The sequence below is a fragment of the Sardina pilchardus genome, chromosome 15, assembly GCF_963854185.1.
Source record: "Sardina pilchardus chromosome 15, fSarPil1.1, whole genome shotgun sequence".
Taxonomy (NCBI): Eukaryota; Metazoa; Chordata; class Actinopteri; order Clupeiformes; family Clupeidae; genus Sardina; species Sardina pilchardus.
Window position 1 is genome coordinate 5,357,099 of NC_085008.1, and position 22,636 is coordinate 5,379,734.

The 22,636-nt window shown below is 44.6% G+C and overlaps 1 protein-coding gene across 1 annotated transcript in view; it reads left to right on the plus strand.

Moving 5' to 3' along the window:
• The window catches only part of LOC134102294 (uncharacterized), a 99,069-nt gene extending 78,143 nt beyond the window's left edge, over positions 1-20,926 (plus strand). Inside the window, exons 4-5 of the mRNA XM_062556361.1 lie at positions 7,101-7,306; positions 20,664-20,926. Coding sequence (XP_062412345.1) covers positions 7,101-7,306; positions 20,664-20,910 — 453 coding nt within the window. The 3' untranslated portion in view covers positions 20,911-20,926. The remainder of the gene's footprint in view (positions 1-7,100; positions 7,307-20,663) is intronic.
• Positions 20,927-22,636: the final 1,710 nt, after the last annotated feature.

Here is a 22,636-nt window from a genome sequence, read left to right on the forward strand (position 1 = left end):
GCATTTTGTTTTCAGAGTGAGGGCAAGAGAGATGGAGTGGAGAGGGAAGAGGAAGGGGAGGGAGGGAGAGAGAGAGAGAGAGAAAAGAAAAGACAGAAAAATCTATGAGGTATCTTTTCTTTGTCTCTGTGCCCTGTCTGTGGAGTCTTTTAGGGTAATCAGATTTCCTGTGCTGGATAGGTTTCCTGGTGTGCATGGTCGCTCCTTTGAGGGGCTTTTAACCTACACAGAGCTGCTTTGGCCTCAATAAAGCCGTGCTTTAAACACAACCTTGATTGCTTGTTATTTCATACTGAGAGAAGGGTAGGAAAGGAGGGAGGGAGAGAATCGAGAGGGGACATGTGTACAAGGCCAATATCTTCAGCAAAAGGTACCCGTTCAAATTTGTACAAAAACATTTTCTCTCTCTCCCTCACTTCTTCTTGAGCTGTACTGACGGTCGTGCACTTATTTAAGCCCTCGCACTGCTCTCCACCTTGTATCTTTATCTTGAAATGTGCATTTCACTTCCTCCTTACCTGTCTGCTGATCAAAAAGAAGTAATGAGAAAAAAAATTGGAGCCTCTATTGTACGAAAGCACATTTGTTCTCTGAAAAGCTTTTGCCTTGGGAGTTATGGCCATTATCTAGAAGGATTGAGGGAGAATAAGAGAAAGGACAGGCAGAGAAAGTTTCTGTAACAAAACAATTTCACCCCTCCCTCGTAACTATTCAGGTAGAAAACGAACAGTCGCAAATAACCCGCAGCCATTAACCTCCAGCCATTTATAATTGTTCCATATTAGACCTCTCTGGGGGGGAGAGAGAGCCATTGTATACTCTCCACATGGAGGACGAGGAGGCATTGTGACCTGAAATTAAAAGCTGCCCTACCATACTAATGGCTTTATCAAATGACAGAATCTTTGAAAAGAGCTCGTCAGAGACAACAAAAGCAAAGTCCAGGCCAGCCATAATCTCAACGGCAATCAGGCCTGCTGTTCTATCATGTCGAGAGTGAAGTGAAGAGAAACACAGGTGTCAGGTTACCACCAACCTATACCTAATTGGCCTGATTCCCACCACTACATAGGGGTACGGGATCATGCTGGTCATATACAATGTTCTGGTCATTCGTGCACATGCGTGCAGTACAAACCAGTGATGCCAAAACACACAGATGATAGCGGTGACCTGTAGTCACTTACGGTTGTATGTCAAACTTATTTTATTTTATTGTTTTGTGAGCAAGTCAGTAAAAATAAAATGTAAACATATTAGTCAAATATCACCTAAAGGCTTCAACTAAAGTAATATGATCTTACTACTTTTCTAAAACATTTGACTCCAATCGTGACAAGATGCTGCACGTACTCCCAGCTACAGCTGGGGCATGTTCAAAGGCAAAACGTTTTGCTCCTTTTCGCTAAATTTCTTTATTGTAACAAAATGTTTGGTTGCAGCGGTTCACAACAATATGCAACAGACTTTTGAGATATTTTTGAGTGTGTTTGCTGTGTGTGTCCGTGGTGTTATCCTATCAGCATCGACATATGTACCGTACAAAACCCACCGTATTAAAAAGACAGGGAGCACAGCATACCTAAAGTCATTTACAGATGAAAGACAAGAATGAGAAGTTGAAAAGAAAATGAAATTAACATCGACTTCATCAGGCTCGGAATAAGAAAGGAAACAATGGCCTTTTCAGTGCACTTGTGCTAACAACAGTCTTCATCTCGCCACTGTTCGCATTGAATCATACACTTTGTAATGTTTTGTCCATCTTGAACTTTTGCTGCACTTGTTTAACTAAAGGATGTTGTGAATGCTTCAGACGGGCATAACTGTCAGAAAGGGCAGTTTTATTCTCTTTTATATAACCTGCAGCCTACAAATTACTATGCAAAAAATGGATCAGGTTACGGGTCAAGCAGTATTTTCTCTTGAATAGTACCCGCCGCTCGAGTTGGGTCGAGTTGAAATATAGGATCAGATGAGTTTGGGTGGCCTGTGAATGGACCCGCACATCAGTGATACACACATACACTCGCCCTCGCACAAGCACATGCTCACTCAATCACAAAGCAATCATTTTGGCCTCTTGTTCTCAAAGGTCACTCCATTAGCTTAACCTAAAGGAAATCCACTCATAAGTCATAAGCAGAACCATAACTCATAAAGCAACTTACAGTTTGTTTTTTTTAGCAACATTCAATAAACAGTGAGATTATTACAGGATGCAGGCCAACATACTGTACCTACTGTGTATTAACCAAAGCGCAAAATAGCCTCTAGCTCAGCAACACATCTAACAAAATGGAAGTGGTCAGTGGACATGTCCAAAAGCTAATGCTTCTATCTATCTATCTTTAGGCCCTTTTAAGGATGTTGATGCCATTGAACTCTGACCCTCAGTCTCTGAAGAGTGACCGCTGAGTATCTCATTACACAGCGATAAGCATCGCACTCCATCTGTGCGGACGCTGCTCTTCGGCTCGACTAGAAACTGGGATGGTTGTCCTGTTTTCCTCGAGTAATTGACCAGAAATATGCATTGTGACTTTTGACATTTGGCAAATTATTTTTGAAAGGTCGGATGTGGAATAAATCAAACGGCTCATCGATGTTGGTCAGTAGTAGCCCGCTGTGACATTGCAACACTAGAATAGTACTCAAAAGCACTGAGACAGCACAGGCTTATGGAAGGATTGCTCTTTTGGGAAGAGGCATGGAGATTCAACAAGGACAGACAGACAAAGGGAGGGAAGAAATTAGAAAATGAAAGAAGAGGATATAATGAAAAAAGATGGCAAAGAGCAGCCAGAGAAAGGTTGTGATGGAAAAACAGCCGAAAATCTGGAGGCCAGGAGAGGGAAAGACTAAGAAATGATTTAGCAGAAAGAAAGAACCGGAGACTCAGGAAGAGAATGGAGTAGAACAAATCTGCACGGGCCCTTGAGCAACAGCCTCCCCAACCAGGACTAAGGAGTGCTCTAGAGGGACCGTTCCAGGCAGAGAGAAATCTGCATCTGCCTTATGAACCCCAGCTCACTCTCTCAACTGCAGCGCAACACAACAACCCAACTGTCATGTCATCGTGTACAGTAGTATCCTTTTTATTTGGATGTGTGGTATGGATAGCGGTTATATGCATTAATGATTCGAATTTGAACGGGAGAGGCACTAAGAAGGTCTCGTCATTGGTAAAACAGTGTGCTGCACGAGGCTGTTGTGACCTACAGTGATGTCTCAGCTTGAGAGGGGAAACGGATACGACTGAAGCGCGAGGAGAAAGGGGCCATTCAGAAAACCTTCCGTCTATTTCTCAGACAGGCCAGACGGTAGAACGCAGCCACTTTCCCCTTATCTATCCACTTTAGGAACTTGGCTCTATTTACATTTGCTGGCCAGCTTTGATGTGTGCTGGTGGGGACTCTCTAAAGGGCCCGTGTTGGGTCTGTGCAGTGGTGCCTCTCCTTGAAGGACTTTCCCCTGGACCACATCTGAGGCATGTCTAATGTATGAGCGCAACAGTGATACCCTCACGCTCGCGTCCCGCTGCCAAGGCTCCATTATCAGGTCCAAGGGGCCTGTGGAGTCTGAAACTCCCAGTAAGGAGACATCAACTCGTATTCTCTCCTCGCCCACCCCCTCCTGTAGGATTAATTAGGCTCTGTCTGGAACGAAAGGAGGAGGTGACAGTTAGGAGCTGTGCTCGCGAGGATGAATCCTATCAGCTTGTGGGGTAGAGCGCACTGACACAGACTCGCTCCCTTTCCACTTCCTCCCTAGGCCCAATGCACAAACACACACACACGCACACACACACACACACACACACACACACACGCACGCATGCCCTCAAACCTTAACCTAACACCACCATTCTCATCTCCTCCTCCTCCCCCTCTCTCAAACCCAGACAGAAACAGCTGACTAATGAAGATGGATGCATCTCCTTATCAGGCAGCCACTTACTGGGGCTTGATGTAACCTTAAACATGGCGGATGGCTCAATGGCACTCACCGCCGAGCGTGTAATTAATGGATGGAGTGGACCTCTGAAGGGAGCGCCGGCGCCCGCGCATTTGCAGATGAATTCTGGACACTAATTAAACGCTGTTCAAATATCAGACGCAGCAGTGGTTCGGATGTCCGCTGAGTGGTGTTCCCTTCGTCTTCTCCTTCGTTTCATTCCCTGCCCTGGTCTCAGTTATTTAGCCATGAACATACACACACACACACAGACACACACACACACACACGCGTGCGCGCACACACACACACACACACACACACACACACACACACACACACACACACACACACACACACACACACACACACACACACACTCACACTCACACGTATGCAAACACACACACATACACACACGTATACAAACACACAAACAAACATTACACTGACAGGCCTATATAAAGCAAAAAAAGGAGAAGCCTTCAGAGCCTCTCAGAAGGCATTCTAAAAGACTTGTGAGAAAAGTGAGCAAGCCCAATGAGGATTTGTAAAGTCAGTTTGGTCTCTTACTGCTTTCATTCTAAAACTGATTCAACCCTCTGATCTTTCTGGTGTCCTTGCACTCAGCAGAAAGTGACATTTGAGAGGATTTTTTAGAGAAACAAGTGTCTGTGAGTTCTTATCCTCTGAATTGAGAGCTTGTTTAAACTTAGGCTGTTTACGGAAAAGCTTAGTGTGCAGTCCCATCTGCAGCCATCCCTCTACATACACAGCAAACATACTGAATGTTTACTTTGAGATGTGCATACAGCCACACTGAAAGTATGAAAAGCTCAAGCCATAACTCATCCCGCACATCAGTAGCATACCCAAGTTGCTGTATGTCATAGCCATCTGTGGAATAGGTTTTAATAGTAGTGTGTTCCAAGCCTTGGGCGATGCGCCTTCTTTTCAAAATAATATACTGAGGTAATTCAGTCAGCTGTTTTGTTAGGTAAAGGGCACTGAGAAGGGTGTGTTTTTCTTCTATGTTGCAACATTTTGTAATTTCAACTAACTGGCTTCACTCTGTTAAATGGATTCAATATCCCCAAAAGTGTCCTCAGATATTGCTTTAACTAAGTTATGGTTGAATGTCTACTACAGCTGATGTTGTTAGCTTAGCATAGAATGGATGTTAATAACTGCTTGAGGGTTCACCTACTGAGCTTTCACTGTGTGACTAACCTGCCTCTGTGCTGTGTTTGCGTGTGTGTGTGTGTGTGTGTGTGTGTGTGTGTGTGTGTGTGTGTGTGTGTGTGTGTGTAATGGAGTATAGGGTTGTGCCTGCAGGCCTAGGAGAGACAGAGATATGACAGGTGCAAAAGCACAAGCCTCTGTCACAGGAGCTGCTGTTTACTGTTGTTTACTTTTACAAAAGGGGGAGCCATTGTTTGTTTTTATTTTCTGCTGGCCCCTCGGCCTGACCCTCAGGGCCCTGTGCTGTGATGATAACAATCATTGTTATACCCAAAGTGGTGTGTTATTCACTATGTCTCTATGACAGACAGACACACACACACACACACACACACACACACACACACACACCCTTCCCCACACACATTTGAATTCTTTTTTTGGATTGACAAGTAGGATTTTGTCAATTTCCAAATTTAGTTTCTGATGTATAACGGCAGCAGAAGTTTAATTCCATTAGTGTGCACATTAGGGGTAAAGGTGACACCTGTGTTTCCAAATTAAGAGGCTACCAATACACACAGAGACACACAGGGGCAGATGTACTAACGCTTTTGCGCCCACTTCAGACGTATTTGTATCGCAACGTGCGCATAGAAAGATGGCGAGGTATGTATTAACGGGCCGCAATGAGGTGAAGGCGCAGACTGCCTGTCGCGGGAGCTGAAAATGGCAAATTGCGCTTTTCCGTCTCATGCATATGGATTTAAGGGAGTGTAAGGAGGTTCGTGTAAAAAGATGGGAGGAGAAGCGTTAAATGCGCCTAATTATGTATTCCCCTGTATGAAAGCGCACGTCTATTTTGCGCCTAAATATTTCCGCCTTGTAAAAGCAGGTGTTAAATGCGATTTGCTGTTAAATGCATCGATAAGAGAATCATTCAAAGACAACAAAATCGCTAATTAGACCACCAGTTTTGCGTCTTTGTACTACATCAAAAGCAACCTTAACTTTCGGTGGCTTTTCGAATGTTTACTTTCACTTTCACGCCATCCGCTTAAACTTTCCTACTTGTTAGATTTGATAAATCTTCCATAGCCTACGTGCACAAGTAAGGCTAGTTTGAGTAGAACTACTGCTCTAAATTATGTTCCTGCTTGTTGACATAATGCATTGTATTATTTCATGGTCGCTAAACGTCGGATTCTTTTTAATGTTGTCATCGGTTAACTTCATTCAACTGCGCTTCTGATTGAAGTGTCGTTCAGTTGTTGTCCTTCGCAAACTGCGTTAGGGGGCGGAGAACGGCGCAGATTACCCAACGAATTTCAGGATTGGTAAATAGGACGTAAACTGAAGTATCTTAGCGTGTGCTTTCTGCGTGTTGGCCTTGGCGCAAAAAACGTTACGATCGCTATTCTTAGTACATCAGGGCCACACAGTCATCCGCATAGCATTTTTATTAACAAAAGGTTGATATTGGGTTCAAATCTAATATTTAATTGAATATTAATAGTGAATATTACATATTTATTAAATCATTTAGTAGATGCACTCAGTAGAGACCAAACAATCAAGTAGTTATATTAAGTTGACTGAACACTCTAATCCTTATTAAGCAACTAGTTGGTCTTGATCTAAGATTACAGTAATATAGTATGGATCAAAATAGCAAGTTTATAGACTCCATTGTCTGAACATGTGACTTACAGTGACAGAATAATAGCATATATAATGGTGCTTAATACAAACTTTATTGAATGCTAATGCAGTACACATGTTACTCATTTATGAATGACCTTTGACCTGTGTCCCAAGTGTTACCACTATTATAATGCCTCTCAGCTGAACTCCAAGCCTTACTTCCCTCATGTTGTGAGACTCCATCTCTAAACCAGTGTGTGTGTGTGTGTGTGTGTGTGTGTGTGTGTGTGTATGTGTGTGTGTTTCCTCCTCTGCAGTACCAGCTGCAGAAGCGGGCGGTGTGGAGAGCCGTGGTGCTGCAGTGGAAGACGTGGCCCATCCTGCTCTCGGCCGCCGCGCTGTTCGTCCTGGTGCCCTACCTGGTCTACCGCCTGCTGACCACCTTCCCCAACACCACCCACCACACCGTCTTCAGGGTGGCCTCCGTCTGCTTCGGCCTGCTCTCCATCATCCTCCTCATCAAGTGAGTAGCCACAGCTGCTGCTGCCGCCACTGTGGCGGCCATTTTGGCTCCTCTGTAACAATGCCTGACGTTTAGTACGCCCTGCCTTCAGACGTTGTCCCGCATCATCTCCCGTTTCCACCCAGCCCAGTTCTGCTGCTCAGCCTGTTGGGTTGGGAAACAAAAGAGGGAGAATGGCTTGCTGTAAAGAGGAAAGGAAAGAGGACTGAGGCACAAAAATTAATTTGGGAATTGACTCAGAGGTCACCAAGAGGTGTGCACATCTGCGGCGCTGTAATTGCAAGCAATGACAATACAGCATATGACAATCTCTCCTACACACACACACACACACACGCGCGCGCGCGCGCGCATGCACGCACACCACACACACACACACACACACACACACACACACACACACACACACACACACACACACACGCATGCACACATCCACGCACACAAACCCCTCCAGCTTGGTACTGTCCTGTGGCAATATGCCTTTTTTTCTTTTTTTTTACCTCGCCATAGGGTGCACAATAGAATGCGAAGAAACACACCTGCCACATGTGATAACGGAATCAAGGACAGAAAGTGTGGATTCCATGGTGTGTGTGTGTGTGTGTGTGTGTGTGTGTGTGTGTGTGTGTGTGTGTGTGTGTGTGTGTGTCAAAGCAAAGAATATGACTCACTACCTGGTTTGTCTCTTGAGGCTGAATTAAGCTCATAGACCACGCATTTAAATTCCAGTCCCATTCTCACCTATATTCTCCACACCTAATTTTTCAGTGTAGTCCTTATTCTAACTCTTCCAAAGTGAAATAAAAGACCTAGTGCACGGTGGTACCCATTGGGAGAAGTAAAGCAACCAAAAAAGAAAACTAATTTCAACTCAGACCCCACACGTGTGATGGCTTCTCTTTATGTTTATCTGTGAAATCAGGTATTTATTTTGCCCAGATTTCAAAAAGCGTTCAATGCGCCTCTCTTAAATCACACCGTGATGAAATTTTTCAGAAATCTGATATGTGCAATGACTTTTTTCCCCCTTTAATGCAATCTTTCCAGCTCACAGAGCCAGCGCGTCCTAATCTCTCAGATTGTTTCGTTTTGGCCCTGAAATATAAAACGACTGGGAGAGAGGGGTTTTTTGCGCAATATTGACATAACCAATCAGGGGTAAAATTAAAAGCTGTATTGATCTCTGCCTTTCTCATTCTCCCTCCCTTTTGGCCCCTGTGAAGTATCGCAATTCAATTTTCAAGCTTAACAAATTTAAATACATTTTCCAATTGATGATTTGGTGTATTTAATTGGATGTTCGCTGGCAGATGGAGATGTCATCTGTGCGAGAAATCCCACCGACAGGCTGAGAAGTAATAAGAAATGAGAAACACCTCTCCGCCGCCATTAAACAACCAGTGTGTTCAAATAAGCCCTTTTATGTAATGCCATGCCTGTTATGTCTTTCAGGGGCTTTTTTGTCTTGATTATTTTCGGCAAAATCTCCACTATATCCTGCCAGCATCCTGTAATGATCTAATTAGTGGAATCTGGCAAAATCTGCGTCCCTGGAGTTAATATCCATCAGGAAGTTTGCCATGCAAGTTTTCTCTCTCTCTCTCTCTCTCTCTCTCTCTCTCTCTCTGCTTCTCTCTTTCTCTCGGTCTCCCTCCATAGTCATCTCACTAGTCATCTTCCATATGGCATTCTACAGAAGTTTATGTAGATGTATTCCACGGCTTGTCTTGTCATTCATCTAATGACAGACGCCTGCTTGAAGAGATTACAGAGCATATTAATGGAATGGTTTTGGTCATATTGCGCGTATGCCTGTTTTTCTCCAAATTGCACAATCTGTGTAGTGACCACAGGGGTCAGCCTGAGGGTCACAGGTTATGAGCTGAGACTCGATAGAATAGGCAGCAGTGGCGAGTCCCAGTGGAGAACAGGCCTGTGTTCACTTAACCTGGTGAGCAGCCCTGAGGATCACCCTCACATGAGAGGACATGTGTGTGTGTGTGTGTGTGTGTTAGATGTATGAGAGTGCTCTGGTTCTGATCATATGAACGATAGTGAATGATGGGTTGTGCCGTTTCAGTCATTTGTCAGGGGCTTTCGACTCTTCAGCTAACTGTATCGAAACAGCGTAGTCACCACTGTTGAATCAGTTCCATTCACCATACTGTGAAATGCAGTTATTTAAGCCTTCTCATCTCACAAGGAGGAAGATTTAGATGACTCCTTATTCAAAAAGGTGCATGCCATCTCAAATCGTGTTCTGATTAGTTTGTTTTCTGCTATTGTCGAGGGCTACACAAGAAGTGTGCTTAACCAACTCCCAAATTAAAATATGGTTTTGCTCATTTGCTCATTCAAACCTAATGCTCCCAGTGTGTGGTGACAATGTGTTGTGTGTATGTGTGTGTTTGTGTGTGTGTGTGTGTGTGTGTGTGTGTGTGTGTGTGTGTGTGTGTGTGTGTGTGTGTGTGTGTGTGTGTGTGTGTGTGTGTGTGTGTGTGTGTGTGTGCGCGCGTGAGTGTGTGTGTGTGTGCGTGTGTGCTTTAAAAGTGCAGTAATCTGCTAATGACTTCAGCCTGACTCAAAATAAAACACACTCCACCACTTCCTCTCCCCTTCTCTGCAGTCCTTCCTACTTGATTTTATTTGAGTCATTTTCATTTTTAATATGACTAATTGGAATAATGCCGGAGGTACTTTAAATCATTAGTAAATGAACAGCCTGCCTTTATTAGCGGCCCACTTGTAAATAATGTATTGAATTCTTGGCATAAACATGATCAGCTCTCTGCTGTATTCATTATGAGGTAGAAAAGTATTGCTTGATTTCCCCTCACTGAAGTCATTTTAACAAATCCAATGTGAACGATGATATTTGTGGAAGCGGTGATACAAATATATATTCACCCGGGGCTTCTTTCCATGCTAACAAGGGAAATTAAAAATGGCGACATGTACTGTAATTCAGCGTGTCTCTCCCTCTTCCACTCTGTTTATTTTTCTGCTTTGTTAAAAACAAAAAAATCAAAACAGGCTGTTTGTGATTAAAGTCCATGCTCATTAAATGCACATTTTTCTTACCTCCCGCCCTTCTTCTAAATCCATCTATTTCACTCTCTCTCCCTCTCTCCCTCTCTCCCTCGCTCCCTCGCTCATTGTTTCCCTCTTGGTCCTCTTCTCGCAGGGATTGTGTCACATGGATTGGTAATTAATAATATGGCTGCACCCGTAATGTGCCATTAAGCTGTTGTTTCAGCCCTAATCCATGATAGCAATGAGCTGTAACTTTACAGCAGGAAATTGGTTTATGTTTAAACAACAAGTTAAATTGCTCTAGAGGAGTTCTAGAGTTCTAGGAGTCCCCCCCCCCCCCCCCCCCTCCTCCTCTCCTCTCCTCCCCCTGCCTGGCCCTGGGTGCACAGCTTGGGGTTTTGACCAGGAAACAAAAGGCCTATAAAAATATGTAAGCACCTTGAGGGGAAGTACGAAGGGTTGAAGGGAATGGGCACAGCTGGTGGAATGTCCGCACTCAAGCCGGAGTGTTTGAGGTACACACAAGATTTATTTGGGCTCCGTGGCTGCTCCATGAAAAACGCTGCAGATCTGTACACTGAACGTGCCAATCGTGGACAGAGCGCTCTGTAGTGTCACATTGCATTACGTTACATTTAGCTGACGCTTTTTAACCAAAGCAACAATCAAGGCACATTGCTATTATAGTTGCTGTATTGTGCTATTGAGTCTCCATTTGATTAACGACACATTCTTAAGACCTTTTATCCGCGGTAACCTACTCTTTAGGCAACGCGCACTTCCAACATGTCTAATGGCTGTTTGTTAGGAAAAGGGATTTTGTTTACAGTACGTGAGAATCGAAAGGAGATGATAAGTTTCCTAGTATTCCCAACCCCCATGTTGGCTAAAGCAGAGTCATCCTGAAAGTCCCTTTCCATGTCAGCAGCAGACTGCAGAGCTGTTAGGTTATTACCAGGCTGCGCTGATTCATCGTCTACACCCACCACATGGACAGACCCCTCATTGGAGATGATTCACAGCGAATAGACAGTGTGAGAAATAAGAGATAGAGGGAGGGAGGGAGGGAGGGAGGGAGAGAAAGAGAGGAAGAGAGAGGAAGGGTGGAGGGGGGGGTGGCTTATGCTGTGATGCAGCAGTTGATCTTATTATCATGTAATCATTACCACACTTGTTACAGAGGCCACAATATTATCCAGCTGAAAGCAGCTTTACACACACACACACACACACACACACACACATAAACATGCACACACACACACACACACACACACACACACACTCACTCACAGACATAAACACACAGACACACACATAAACACACAGACACACACATATACACACAGAGACACAAGCACTCACACATCCACACACACACACACACACAGGCAGCAGAGCTGAAAGAGGCTAAGGGTGTGATGACATTGGATTATTCATTGTCGGCGGCACAAACTTAATTGACGGCAGGAACGGCAATGCTGGCGACATCTCCGCATGGACGCAGGACAGAGAGTGTAAGCCGAGAGCGCAAGAGGGGAGATGAAACAGAACGGCGGCACTCTTCCACTCAGTGGCTTTCCCACAACCCTCCATCTTCACATAAGAAGTAGGCCTTTTTAAATGCAAAGTCCTCACAAAACCATGCACTACAAATCTCAGACATGAGGATGTATAGCAGGAATGACAAAAATAGACAGCAAGAAGGACAAAACAATCTCAGATCAGATGTCTGCGAGAAGGCTTGTTGTTCAGTGCCACTATTGTAGATGTGTTCAGTTTTACTGTAAACCACAGCTTGTTTTCTATTATATATATATGTATTCATGTTGTTGTTTTCATTTGTGTGTAACATATGGTCAGATCCATATTCTGTATGTAGGCCATACGTTTGCATGCCTCTATCTATGTATTAGTGATGCGCGGGTCGGGTATTTTTTCAACCCGCGGGTCCCGCTTTTATGAAATTATTTGGCCCGACCCAGCCCGACCCGCACCACTGTATCTATTTTGACAACCCGCCCCGCCCCGCACCCGCGACTATTACATACTGGGCATTGTAAGTGCTTGGAAACATCGCCTGTAAACTGGCAACAACAAAGGCTATGATTATGAATATGAACGATAATCAGGTCATTATAACAAGATGATAGGCTACACATTTAAAACATCTAGAAATACACAGCAAAAACCTACAAAGCAGCGTTTGTAATCTAGGCTAAACATTATAGCCTACGAAATACGTCCGAAATAAAACAAGGAGGCGGCTGAAAACGGAGAAGAATTTGAAGACAGTCAGTGTTGTTAATTTGCTCCTGGACAGATAAAGATTCATCAGTTTGGCTAACTTAGCCTACTTGTAAGCTACTTAGTGTAAATTGACATTTCAAATAGCCTATGACAGTCGAACAAACAAGTTATGCATGTTTGTGCAAAGTAACGTTATGTGGAGCCATATGGAGGCTAGGTGGCTCATTGAGTTGAAAAGGTTAAGGAATTGTTTGGGAAATAATAACGGCTAGTCATTGCTGACGTTAGCAATGCATTATCAGAGTTCGTTTCTCTGTCATTATGCTGAGGAAAACAACATTAGCACTTGCCATTGAAAGCTAGCAGCCTGTTGCTGTTCCTGTTGGATCCTGCAACAAGCTGGCAACCGCGACTCAGAGGGGAGGGAGAGGCGATACGCCGCGCAACAGTAGTTTGAAAGTAATTGCAGTGGGCTAGCCTGTTTTGGCCACAATCCTACATACAGTTCATTTAATATAGGCTATAGGGAATTGCACGCAACATACATGGATTTTAAAATGTAATTTTGTTTTTAATGACCCGCCCCAACCCGCCCCGCAAATAAAGTGATAATTTCTTTACCCGCCCCAACCCGACCCGCGGGTTACCCGCGGGGTCCGCGGGTTACGGGCCGACCCGCGCATCACTACTATGTATGTATGCATCTACAGATGTACAGTGTCTATGCATTCATGCTGCCATGTGTTAAACACATGGACACTCATTTGTGTTTGTGTGTGTGTGTGTACGTGTGCGTGTGCGTGTGCGTGTGCGTGTGTGTGTGTGTGTGTGTGTGTGTGTGTGTGTGTGTTTGTGTGTGTGTGTGTGTGTGTGCATGTGTGCGTGTGTGTGTGTGTTTGCGTGTGTGTGTGTGTGTGTGTGTGTGCGTGTGTGTGTGTCTGCCTGCCCTAAGCCGAGTGCATCCGCCTGAGTGCTGTTTGATACATTACACCCCAGGCACAGTCTATGCAAATCAGGCCCAGACAATTGCAGCATGTTTGCATAACATATTCCTCCTCTTATTGATTGCAGGGGAGTTATCTATCCAGTGGAGCCCCCAAAAAAGCCCTGATATCTCTTTCTCTCTCAAGCACCTCTTGGATCACATGAATCATACGGAGAGCATGAGATATTATTACCTCTATCTTGATGAAATATGACTGTTTGTTCCAGAGGTTCAGCACTGCTGGCTTTAAGGCTTGGGAGTCCCCCCCACCCCCACCCCCACCCCACCATCCCCCATACCATCACCACACCCCCCCACCCCAATCCATTCCACCTGTTCCTGGTCACGGGGAATTTCAATGGAAACGAGGCCTAACCTTCAACGCATCATAGCACCCAGTGGATAACCATCAGTGCAGCCAGCTTAGCTTTCCACAAGGGAAAAAGAGGGCACTTGGGAGAGCTTCTTTGGAGAGAGCTGGGTGTAGTCACACACAGCATTTCTGCTCAAACAGATGAGCTGAAAATGTGTGAAGTTAATCATATTCTTTTGGCTCCATTGCTGTAATGGAGGACGGCGATAATAGCAGGTTACATTACTGATGCTCCAGTGATTTGGCCGTCCAATTACACTGACCACGCAGGCTTCCAGCGGCCAATCAGGCGGTGAAGTGATGCCTTTGTCACCTGTCAAACACGCTGGGCATTTAATAGAGATGTCCGCTCGAATGTTTCCATTGACAATGATAGGTCGGCTTTTCCCCTTCACACAAAGCAATTTGTCTGTGGTCTTGCCCCAGCTCATTTCGTTAAGTTGTGGTTGTGCGTGCGTGCGTGCGTGTGTGTGTGTGTGTGTGTGTGTGTGTGTGTGGTGCCTGTGGTGGCACAGGAATGGATTTGCCCCCTGGTGCCCCTGAGCAGCCCGGGGTGTGCCAGCCTCCTGCTGCCCACTGTCAGGGTGCGTCTTAGTCAGCCACCAGCCCTCAGGGAGGAGGCCCCTTCAGAAGGGTGGGCTGGGAGAGGGGTGGTCTATGGGCCTGCCTGACATCCTAACCTTTTGCAAAAAAACGCTCCGAGACAAGCGTTTAGAAAAACAAAAGCCCACCAGCGTCCCTCCGCGCCCCACGCAACCTGACCTTTCGCTGGCGGTGCTATTGTGACGGCTCCGTCGTCGTCGTCAGGGAGATAAATAAATAAACAACGCGAAAACAGGAAGAATGTGTTCATTTATTTATTTGGAAGTGCTACTAATTGGGGTTAGTGCGGTGGAGAGCTTGTGATCTTATACCCTCATACCCTTTTCAGCATGAGAGTGCAGACCGGCCTGTAGAGTGCCTTGAAGTAGTACAGGGAAAAAAAGAGGTTATGTAAATAAAGAAACCTACTTCTATCAAACCCTGTCAAACGCTGCTTGTTTACATTACTGTGAGAGATTTGAACCAAAGCATACTGCTGTATGTACATTGTGTATTGTACATCGATAGGATAATATGGACCAAGAGCTGAAGATAAATGCAAAAGGAACATAAAACAAACACTTTCAAATAAATGCCATCTGCCCTACGTTGCAAAGTGGCCTTTTATGTAATGGAAGTATAGGGACTGTGATTCTATGTAATCAGTATAGGACACTGAAAGCTGAAACAGCTTTGTTTTACTTCAGATAAAGTTGATACATCTTGAGCCCACTCTGATTAGAAGATAAAGTGTTTTTAATCAAGCCGTCTCAGCAGGTTATCTCCTTCTGAGCATCACGGACAGGTCAAGTGACTGGTTCATTATGTCAGGAATTCCCAGGCACAGTTCAGCCTTTGATAACCCTCATTTGCATCCTCTCTCTATCTTTGAGAGACAATGGCTTATCTCCTTCAACCCCTTTTCTTCCATTGTTTTTAGCCTCAGCATCATCTCCACTGTAAAGGCAAATAGCCAGAGATGATGGCTGAACTGGACTGTTTGAAGCTTTTGTCACAGGCCAAGGCCCTGATTTGCTCTGCCCTGGGGTGCAGGGTCAACGAGGGATGGGGGTGGGGGGGGTGGGGGGGGGGGGTTGTTCCAGTCCATCCCTGCTGCCTTCAGTCCTGCCGCACCACACCTTCTGGCACAGTGACAGCAGACAGCCACGGGGCCAACGCACTGTCCTCGTTTCTGACAAGGGAGTCCTGAGCCCCGGCGCGTCTGCTCTTGGTCCTCAGCACACGCCGCTCTTTGACAGCGCTGTGATCGGAGAGAATGCCAGGCTTTGATGTCTGATTTGGGGATTTTCAGAGGAACGGATCTGACTGTAAAGCAAACTGATTTGCTTTTGTGCACCGCGCGAGCCCGAGATGTTTTGGCTGCGGGGCGAACGGCTGGTTTGCCGTAAAGCGGACGGCCCAGGCCCCAATTTGCATTTGCCTCAGGTGTGATACAGGTAAAGAGTGTGTGATCTCTTATCAGAATGCAAATCACCTCTAAAGTGGTGAGCACCACAGGACACAAGTGTTGGTTATCTGCCTGAGCTCCTCTGATGTGGGGCGTTACTTTGGTAGAGTCCATGTTTTATGTATGCCATGTGTTTGTTAAATGAAAAAAGGGAATGTATTCGACAAAATATGGATGTGTTTCACAAAAAAAAAAATGAATGTGGAGGAATACTACATTTTTTATTTAATTCAGAAAATTATAGTCATTATTTTGTTTTTGGTATTTTTTTGTTGTTGTTCTTTGCGGAATTAAAAGGAATAAACAAAATACCATGGTTGAAAACATACCCTCACAAATAAGGCTGAGCCGAATTGGATCTGACATCACTTTCTGTGCACAAAGCACTTTTGACAAAGTGAAGTCATTCCATATTCATTGTGTTGTTGCAGCAGATTGCTGTTGACTGCATGGACCCTTCGACTGCAGTCATGGCTCACACAGCTCTGCATGTACTCAGCGTTTCATAATGGTGGTAGCTTGATTACAGGACGCAAAACAACATTAAGATGAATTTGTGCGGTTCGGCCAGCTTGGCAGTTGTCGATGGCAACTGGATGCCCAAGAAGTCTGTCAAGTCTGGCGCCAAACGGAGTGGAGTAGCAGCAGACTGCTGCCACAGGTCGTTTTCATCTCGCTGGCCTGACTGTAAGTCACATGACATTTGTCGGTGTTATGCCACCTTCACATCCACAAAAAGCCCCTTACTGTCACACAGTGTCATCCCCTCTCCTCTTCTCTGACCCCCCTCCTCTGCCGTCAGGTTGAGGGAGGAGGATCCACAGACTCCGGCTGCCCCGGCTGGGTCGGAGCTTCCACGTCGTGTGCTCTCGTACGCCGTCGCCTGGAGCTCTGAGACTCTCATTATGCCGCCTGAGATTTATTAAAATAGATTAAGGAATTGTTAATTAAGTCATTAATTACATTATTTAAGCAGCACTGACAGATAAGGCGGCATGCAGGGTGGGGGTGGGGGAGGGTATGAAGCAGAGAAGCACGGGGGGATAGTGGGGGGGGGGGGGCTGGTGAGAGGTGTCAGGCTTGTGCCGGAATGTCTTAAGAGGATTTTGAATGGTGATGAGACACTTTGGAGTGTGTGCCCAACCAGAAAAGCCCAAGTACTAAAACATGCTCATACAAACCATGCAAATAAGTGACAGACACAATCTTCTCTTCCTCTCCTCTCCCCTCAGCACTAATAATGTATTAATAATACATTAATACATTAATCAATACCTCTGTAGCTGAAGGGCAGCAGAGGGTCCAGCAACAGATGTGGCCCTGGTCCGGTGCTGGCTCTCCAGATCATGGTTTCCACAGGGGCCTGCTGCTGGGGACATACAGTACAGTCCGTAATCTCACCAGCAGGCAGACAGTCCAATAATGCATTTAACACTTGGACCAAGGCTTTTCAATTAAATCGTAATTCTGGGCATATTAAATTATTAAGACACGGTATTGGTCTGCGGCTCTTTTCAAGAATCGTACCTGTGATTTACATGACTAGGAGACATTTATGCATTGTTCAAGTGTACAGTACCCATTTCCATATTTGATAACACTGACTCTCTGTTGCGCATGTATTCACACATAGAACTGATACATAAGGCACAGACCACTAGGCCAGATTGTGCTCTAGTTCCTCTTTTGCTACTTTAAATCTTTCATTGTGTGAGCATTTGGAGGAAACATTTGGAGTGACATTTGGACGAAGGCCTCAAACCATATTTCCAAGCTGTTTAAAAAGAGAAAAAAAAGAGGGCAAAAAAACAAGGGAGCGATCTCAAGATGGATTACCACCGAGGTGATACTGTGAGCTTCCCTTATCTGTTGACAGCTTAGTTACCGTGAAGGACAAGAAATGTGTTTTTCAATTCACCGAGAACGGAGCTTTCTTTGTCCTTCGCAGACCTGCATTAAGGCGCTGGCCGATGGCCCTGTGATAAGTGCAAATAACTGGGCCCTGAAATGACTCGAGAGCTATGCCTGATTTGCTCCTCGCCAGTGATTATTTGTCTGAAAAAGTTTCCAGACTGTTTTGTCCCCTGTCCACCCAGAGTTCTTCTCTCTCTGGGTTTTATCTTTTATCTGTTTCTCGATGATTGGTTCAACTTGACCACCAAGGCACTGCCATCCAGGGAGTTCGTGGATACATTGAAACAGCCTTGAACAACTTACAAAACAGGGTTTGAAATCAAGAAAGCTAGCTGTATTCATCAAAGTTATTGATGTCTATAGATCGGTTTTTAGATGAAGTTCTATACATTCACATTTCTACCCTACTATAGGGCTTTATATAGGGCTAAAAGAGGGCTTTTATTCCCTGTGCAATTCATTGCTTTCTACAATCAGAATGCAGTCATTCACTGAGGTAAAGGCAGGTGAAGAGGGAGGACACATACTCCTCTTGAGAAATGGCAATAGGTTATGTATACAGTATATTCACACACACACACACACACACACACACACATGTGCTCTCACCCAAAAGTTACTTCATGTAAGTTTCTCAATGTCATTTAGGTCGAATTGCTGTACATCATTTGTGCCGCGATGGAGTTAAACGAGTGATTCACCCAATGCTGAAAGGCCACTGTTACCTGAGGACTTGCAGCCTCGTAACAACAGTCCTCCTCTTGTCATCTCCACTACTTCAATGAGGTTGCCGGGCAACCTGGAGTGACCCGACTCTTCAAAATCAAGTGGCTCTTGATTGTGCAGCGGTCGACTGTTATGAAATGAGCCCTGGAGAGCGCCGTGGTTTTCAGCGCATGCCGCCACGGCAACCAAGTGGGAGCCGAGTGTCCTTGCCCAGGTGGACGGAGTCATGAGATTTGATGACATGGCCATTTGAGAAATTGGTCTAGCGTTTTGAGAGTAGAGTAAATCAGTTAACAAAGCGAATTTGCACAAAGGCATCTACATGAAGGCGGTTGAAATCACAAAAGCAGTCAGCCAAAATATTTTTTTTTTCCCTCTCATGCTCTCCGCTTTTTGAGCAGCTTCTTGTTTCTTATCTTTGCAATTAATCAAATAGATTGGTAACTTTGAGGAATGTTCTAATTACTTTGTGGGCATCAATTATACCCAAATGTCATAATGGTAGATTCAAAAACAAGGAGACGAAGAAGAATATTCGCATCTTTCAACCCAAGTCACTATTTTCGTGAGGTATTCTGTCTTTGTTTTAATGCAGCTTGGCTTAGTTTAAGAAGACAATGTCTTATGTGAAGCTTTAGTGAAATTTCAGAAGTTATTTCCTCTTGACAAGTTTAATCACACTTCATAAATGAAGGCATTTGGAAAATGATTCATGTTTCATTCCAAAGGTGGTTTCATCTGATTAGATTACTTTAGGCTGTCACCTTTTTGTAGCCACACATTCTTTCTTAAAATACATTACATGCCTCAGTTGATACTCAACCAATTAAATGTGTTAAAAAAAAAATAGGAGTGGTGCTTGCCATTTTGAACTGTCAAACTCACATAATTAAAAGCACTTATGTCACACACTTCAGTCCAAATAAGTACAAACTGAAGTAACACACTTCACCAAAGTCCAGAATAAAAACGATATCCCTTGAAAGGGTAGAATAGGCAAACACTACGCCTAAAAATGCATGCCGGTGGTTTGGGAAATATATTTGCTACAGCAAAGCCATAAATGACTGCTTCACTCCGGATCCACACAGCAAGGGGTGCTGACATCTCAGATGAAAGCTTTATTGGCTGGGGAGTCTCTGTGATAAAATGATTAAATATAAACTGATTAGTTTCACAGTTTGGTGGCACAAGGCACTTATCTATGTATAATAAGGATATCACTTAATATGTAATTACTTACTCTGCATTGGTATTGATACATAGCAATTTAGGATAATGCACATGACAAATTACCTCTATCAATATGTCTGATGATTATACCTGCTTGTGTGTGGAGAAATCACAGTGCACGTGACGTTGAAGTTTAAAGATAAATATATACCTTGAAGAGGAGGTCAGATCTCTAGAAAAGCAGCATACAAAAGCAAAGAGAAATTCAAGCTTCTGATAATGCATGAGCATTACAATAATCACTATATTTGGGAGTGCACCCTTACCATTAGTGAACCCAAGGTGACTCATAATGGATAATACCACAGAGAGCTGGAGGCTATCAGTCACTGCAAGATGACTATATATACACTTACATAACTAGTTGGATTTTAAATTGGTCGCAAAGAATACATTTGATTAAAAAATAACTGTTACATAGGCCATTAATATTGTAAATGGGCTTCCTGTGTGTATTCAAAGAAATACACCTCTAATATGGTCCTTGTATTTGATAATGCAATGCATTGTATCACAAGGTCCCAAGGGGCTTGGTCTCAGCACATGCTTTTGCATATGTTGATGCGAAACAAATCTCTGATGATATTGAATTATTTCATTGTCCCCATAACAGCAAAAATCTCAGTATGTGTGTAATTCCTTCATCAAACCTTAAAAAGCTAAAGACATTTGCCAAATAGTCAACAAATCCCATGATACTCCAAAACGCATGTTCTGATGTTCTCATGACAGACATGATCTCATACATGTGAGTTCTCACAACCGGTCTCCCCACTTCCTGTCTCCACAGGTGTGTGGCTAGCTGCCTGGGCCGGCGCTACCGGCAGGCCCAGCGCTCGGCGTTCAGCCTGCTGCCGCGGCCGGTGGAGAGGGACGAGGGGGAGCAGGAGAAGAAGAAGAGCGACGCGGCCCGCTCCGCGCCGTGGTGGGGTGGAGTGACCACAGCCACAGCCGCCGCCGCTCAAGGCTCCCGCGCGCCAGAGGGCAAACAGGAGGAGGCCCATGCCAGGGCACCCGGGTCAGGCCCGAAGCTGTGAGAGGGGTTCAGGAGGGTGGAGGAGAAAGGGGGGGGGGGGGGGGGGGCAGTGAGTGGAGGTGGCAGGAGAAGTCCAGTGCCATCGCCATGACCACCCTGGACGAAAAGGAAATAGCCCAGCAGCAAAGCAGTGTGGGGGACATGGGTGGGAGGGGTGCGAGGAAAACAGATTGAGTCTCAGTGACTCATTTAGCTTCTGGATCACACAGACCCGCACCCCTGCTGGCCATTCTGGCCATGTGTCAGTGGAACAGACATGTTGGAAAGAGGGCTGGGGGTTTTAGTGTGTGTGTGTGTGTGTGTGTGTGTGTGTGTGTGAGTAGTGTGGGTTTGAAGGCTGAGGAGTATGAGACTCAGGTTTTGAGCCTATGATGTACTTTTTGATTAATTGAGCTCATGGGAATTTGACAAGTGTTTCCATGATGTACACTTGATGCTCACTCAATGACACTCAGACTCACTCAAACTTAGTCAGTGCACAACTTATTCTCTTTCAAGTCACTTTGGATTAAAGCATCTGCCAAATGGGTAAATGTACAGCTCATGTAAATATAAAAATGCACATTGCAATTCAAACCATAATCAGAACACACAGTACAGCCCACATCCATTCCAGTATTTTATATTTTCTACTTTTATATTCTGACATGATATGTAAAATGAATGTGTTTTAATTTTCATTTTTTGCTTTAATGCAAATATTTAACCCAGTTATATTATGCACTTGTCACTTTTTCTTTGTAAGTCATGGATATTTCTTTTTGCACAGCGTGTTTCTTGGACTTTGCTTGGCCAGGTTTCTCTAGCAGTAGGTGCATCAGTACAGTGAAGTGCCTTGCAGAATTTACATTTCAGACAAAACGTACTCGTGTTCTGGTCACCACAGGATTAACATCATGTGTCATTTATTGTTCCTCATAAGGACAGTGACGGTTCAGTGACATAGTTGAGTTGGCAATCAGTAACCCAACACATCAGCCCCAAGTCCCAAGGAGGCAATTCATACACAACTGCTTCTACCAGCTCTTACCTGAGAGCTGCTTAATTAGCCCGCATGCTATTGTTCAAGAGCTGCCTGTTCTTCTTACCTGTGTAATTACCCACTGAAGGCAAAAGGTCACTTTGCCTGTTTATCAGCAGTGGTGCGTGGTGTGGCAGATGAACAACTGGATTAAGAGCTCACGATGGCTAGACATTGAGCCTTGCACAGTCGTATGATCCTGTGAAGATTGTTTACAGACTGCTAGCAACCTAACTACATTTTGAGGCAATATCAAGAGTGTCCATGAACTCAAGCTCGGAACAGTCTGAGGCATACAGTAAGTGTTTTTTTGTCTTGTGTTTGCTTATTATGCTTATTATACTCTAAGTGGCACTTATTGGAGAGCCCTTGGGAGAGGTGATGGCCAATAACACAACAGTTCTGTTTCCGTTTCCACACCAAACCCCACTACAGTGTTAGCCAGAGCAAGAGAGAGAGGGTGAGGAAGAGAGAGAGAGATGGAGAGAGATGGAGAGGTTTGTGAATGGGCAGGTGACTAATATACGAGAAGGTCATTAAGCATATTGGAATATAACCTGAATAGAATTTGCAAATGAAAAGCCTGATGGGAGAAAATGGAGGAAACAGGTGAAAGCCTCCACTCTGAGTTCGGCAGGGCCTCTGAAAGCATCCCCGCTGTCTGCGTGTGACAAAGGGAACAATAACAGCCTTGATTTTTTTTCTT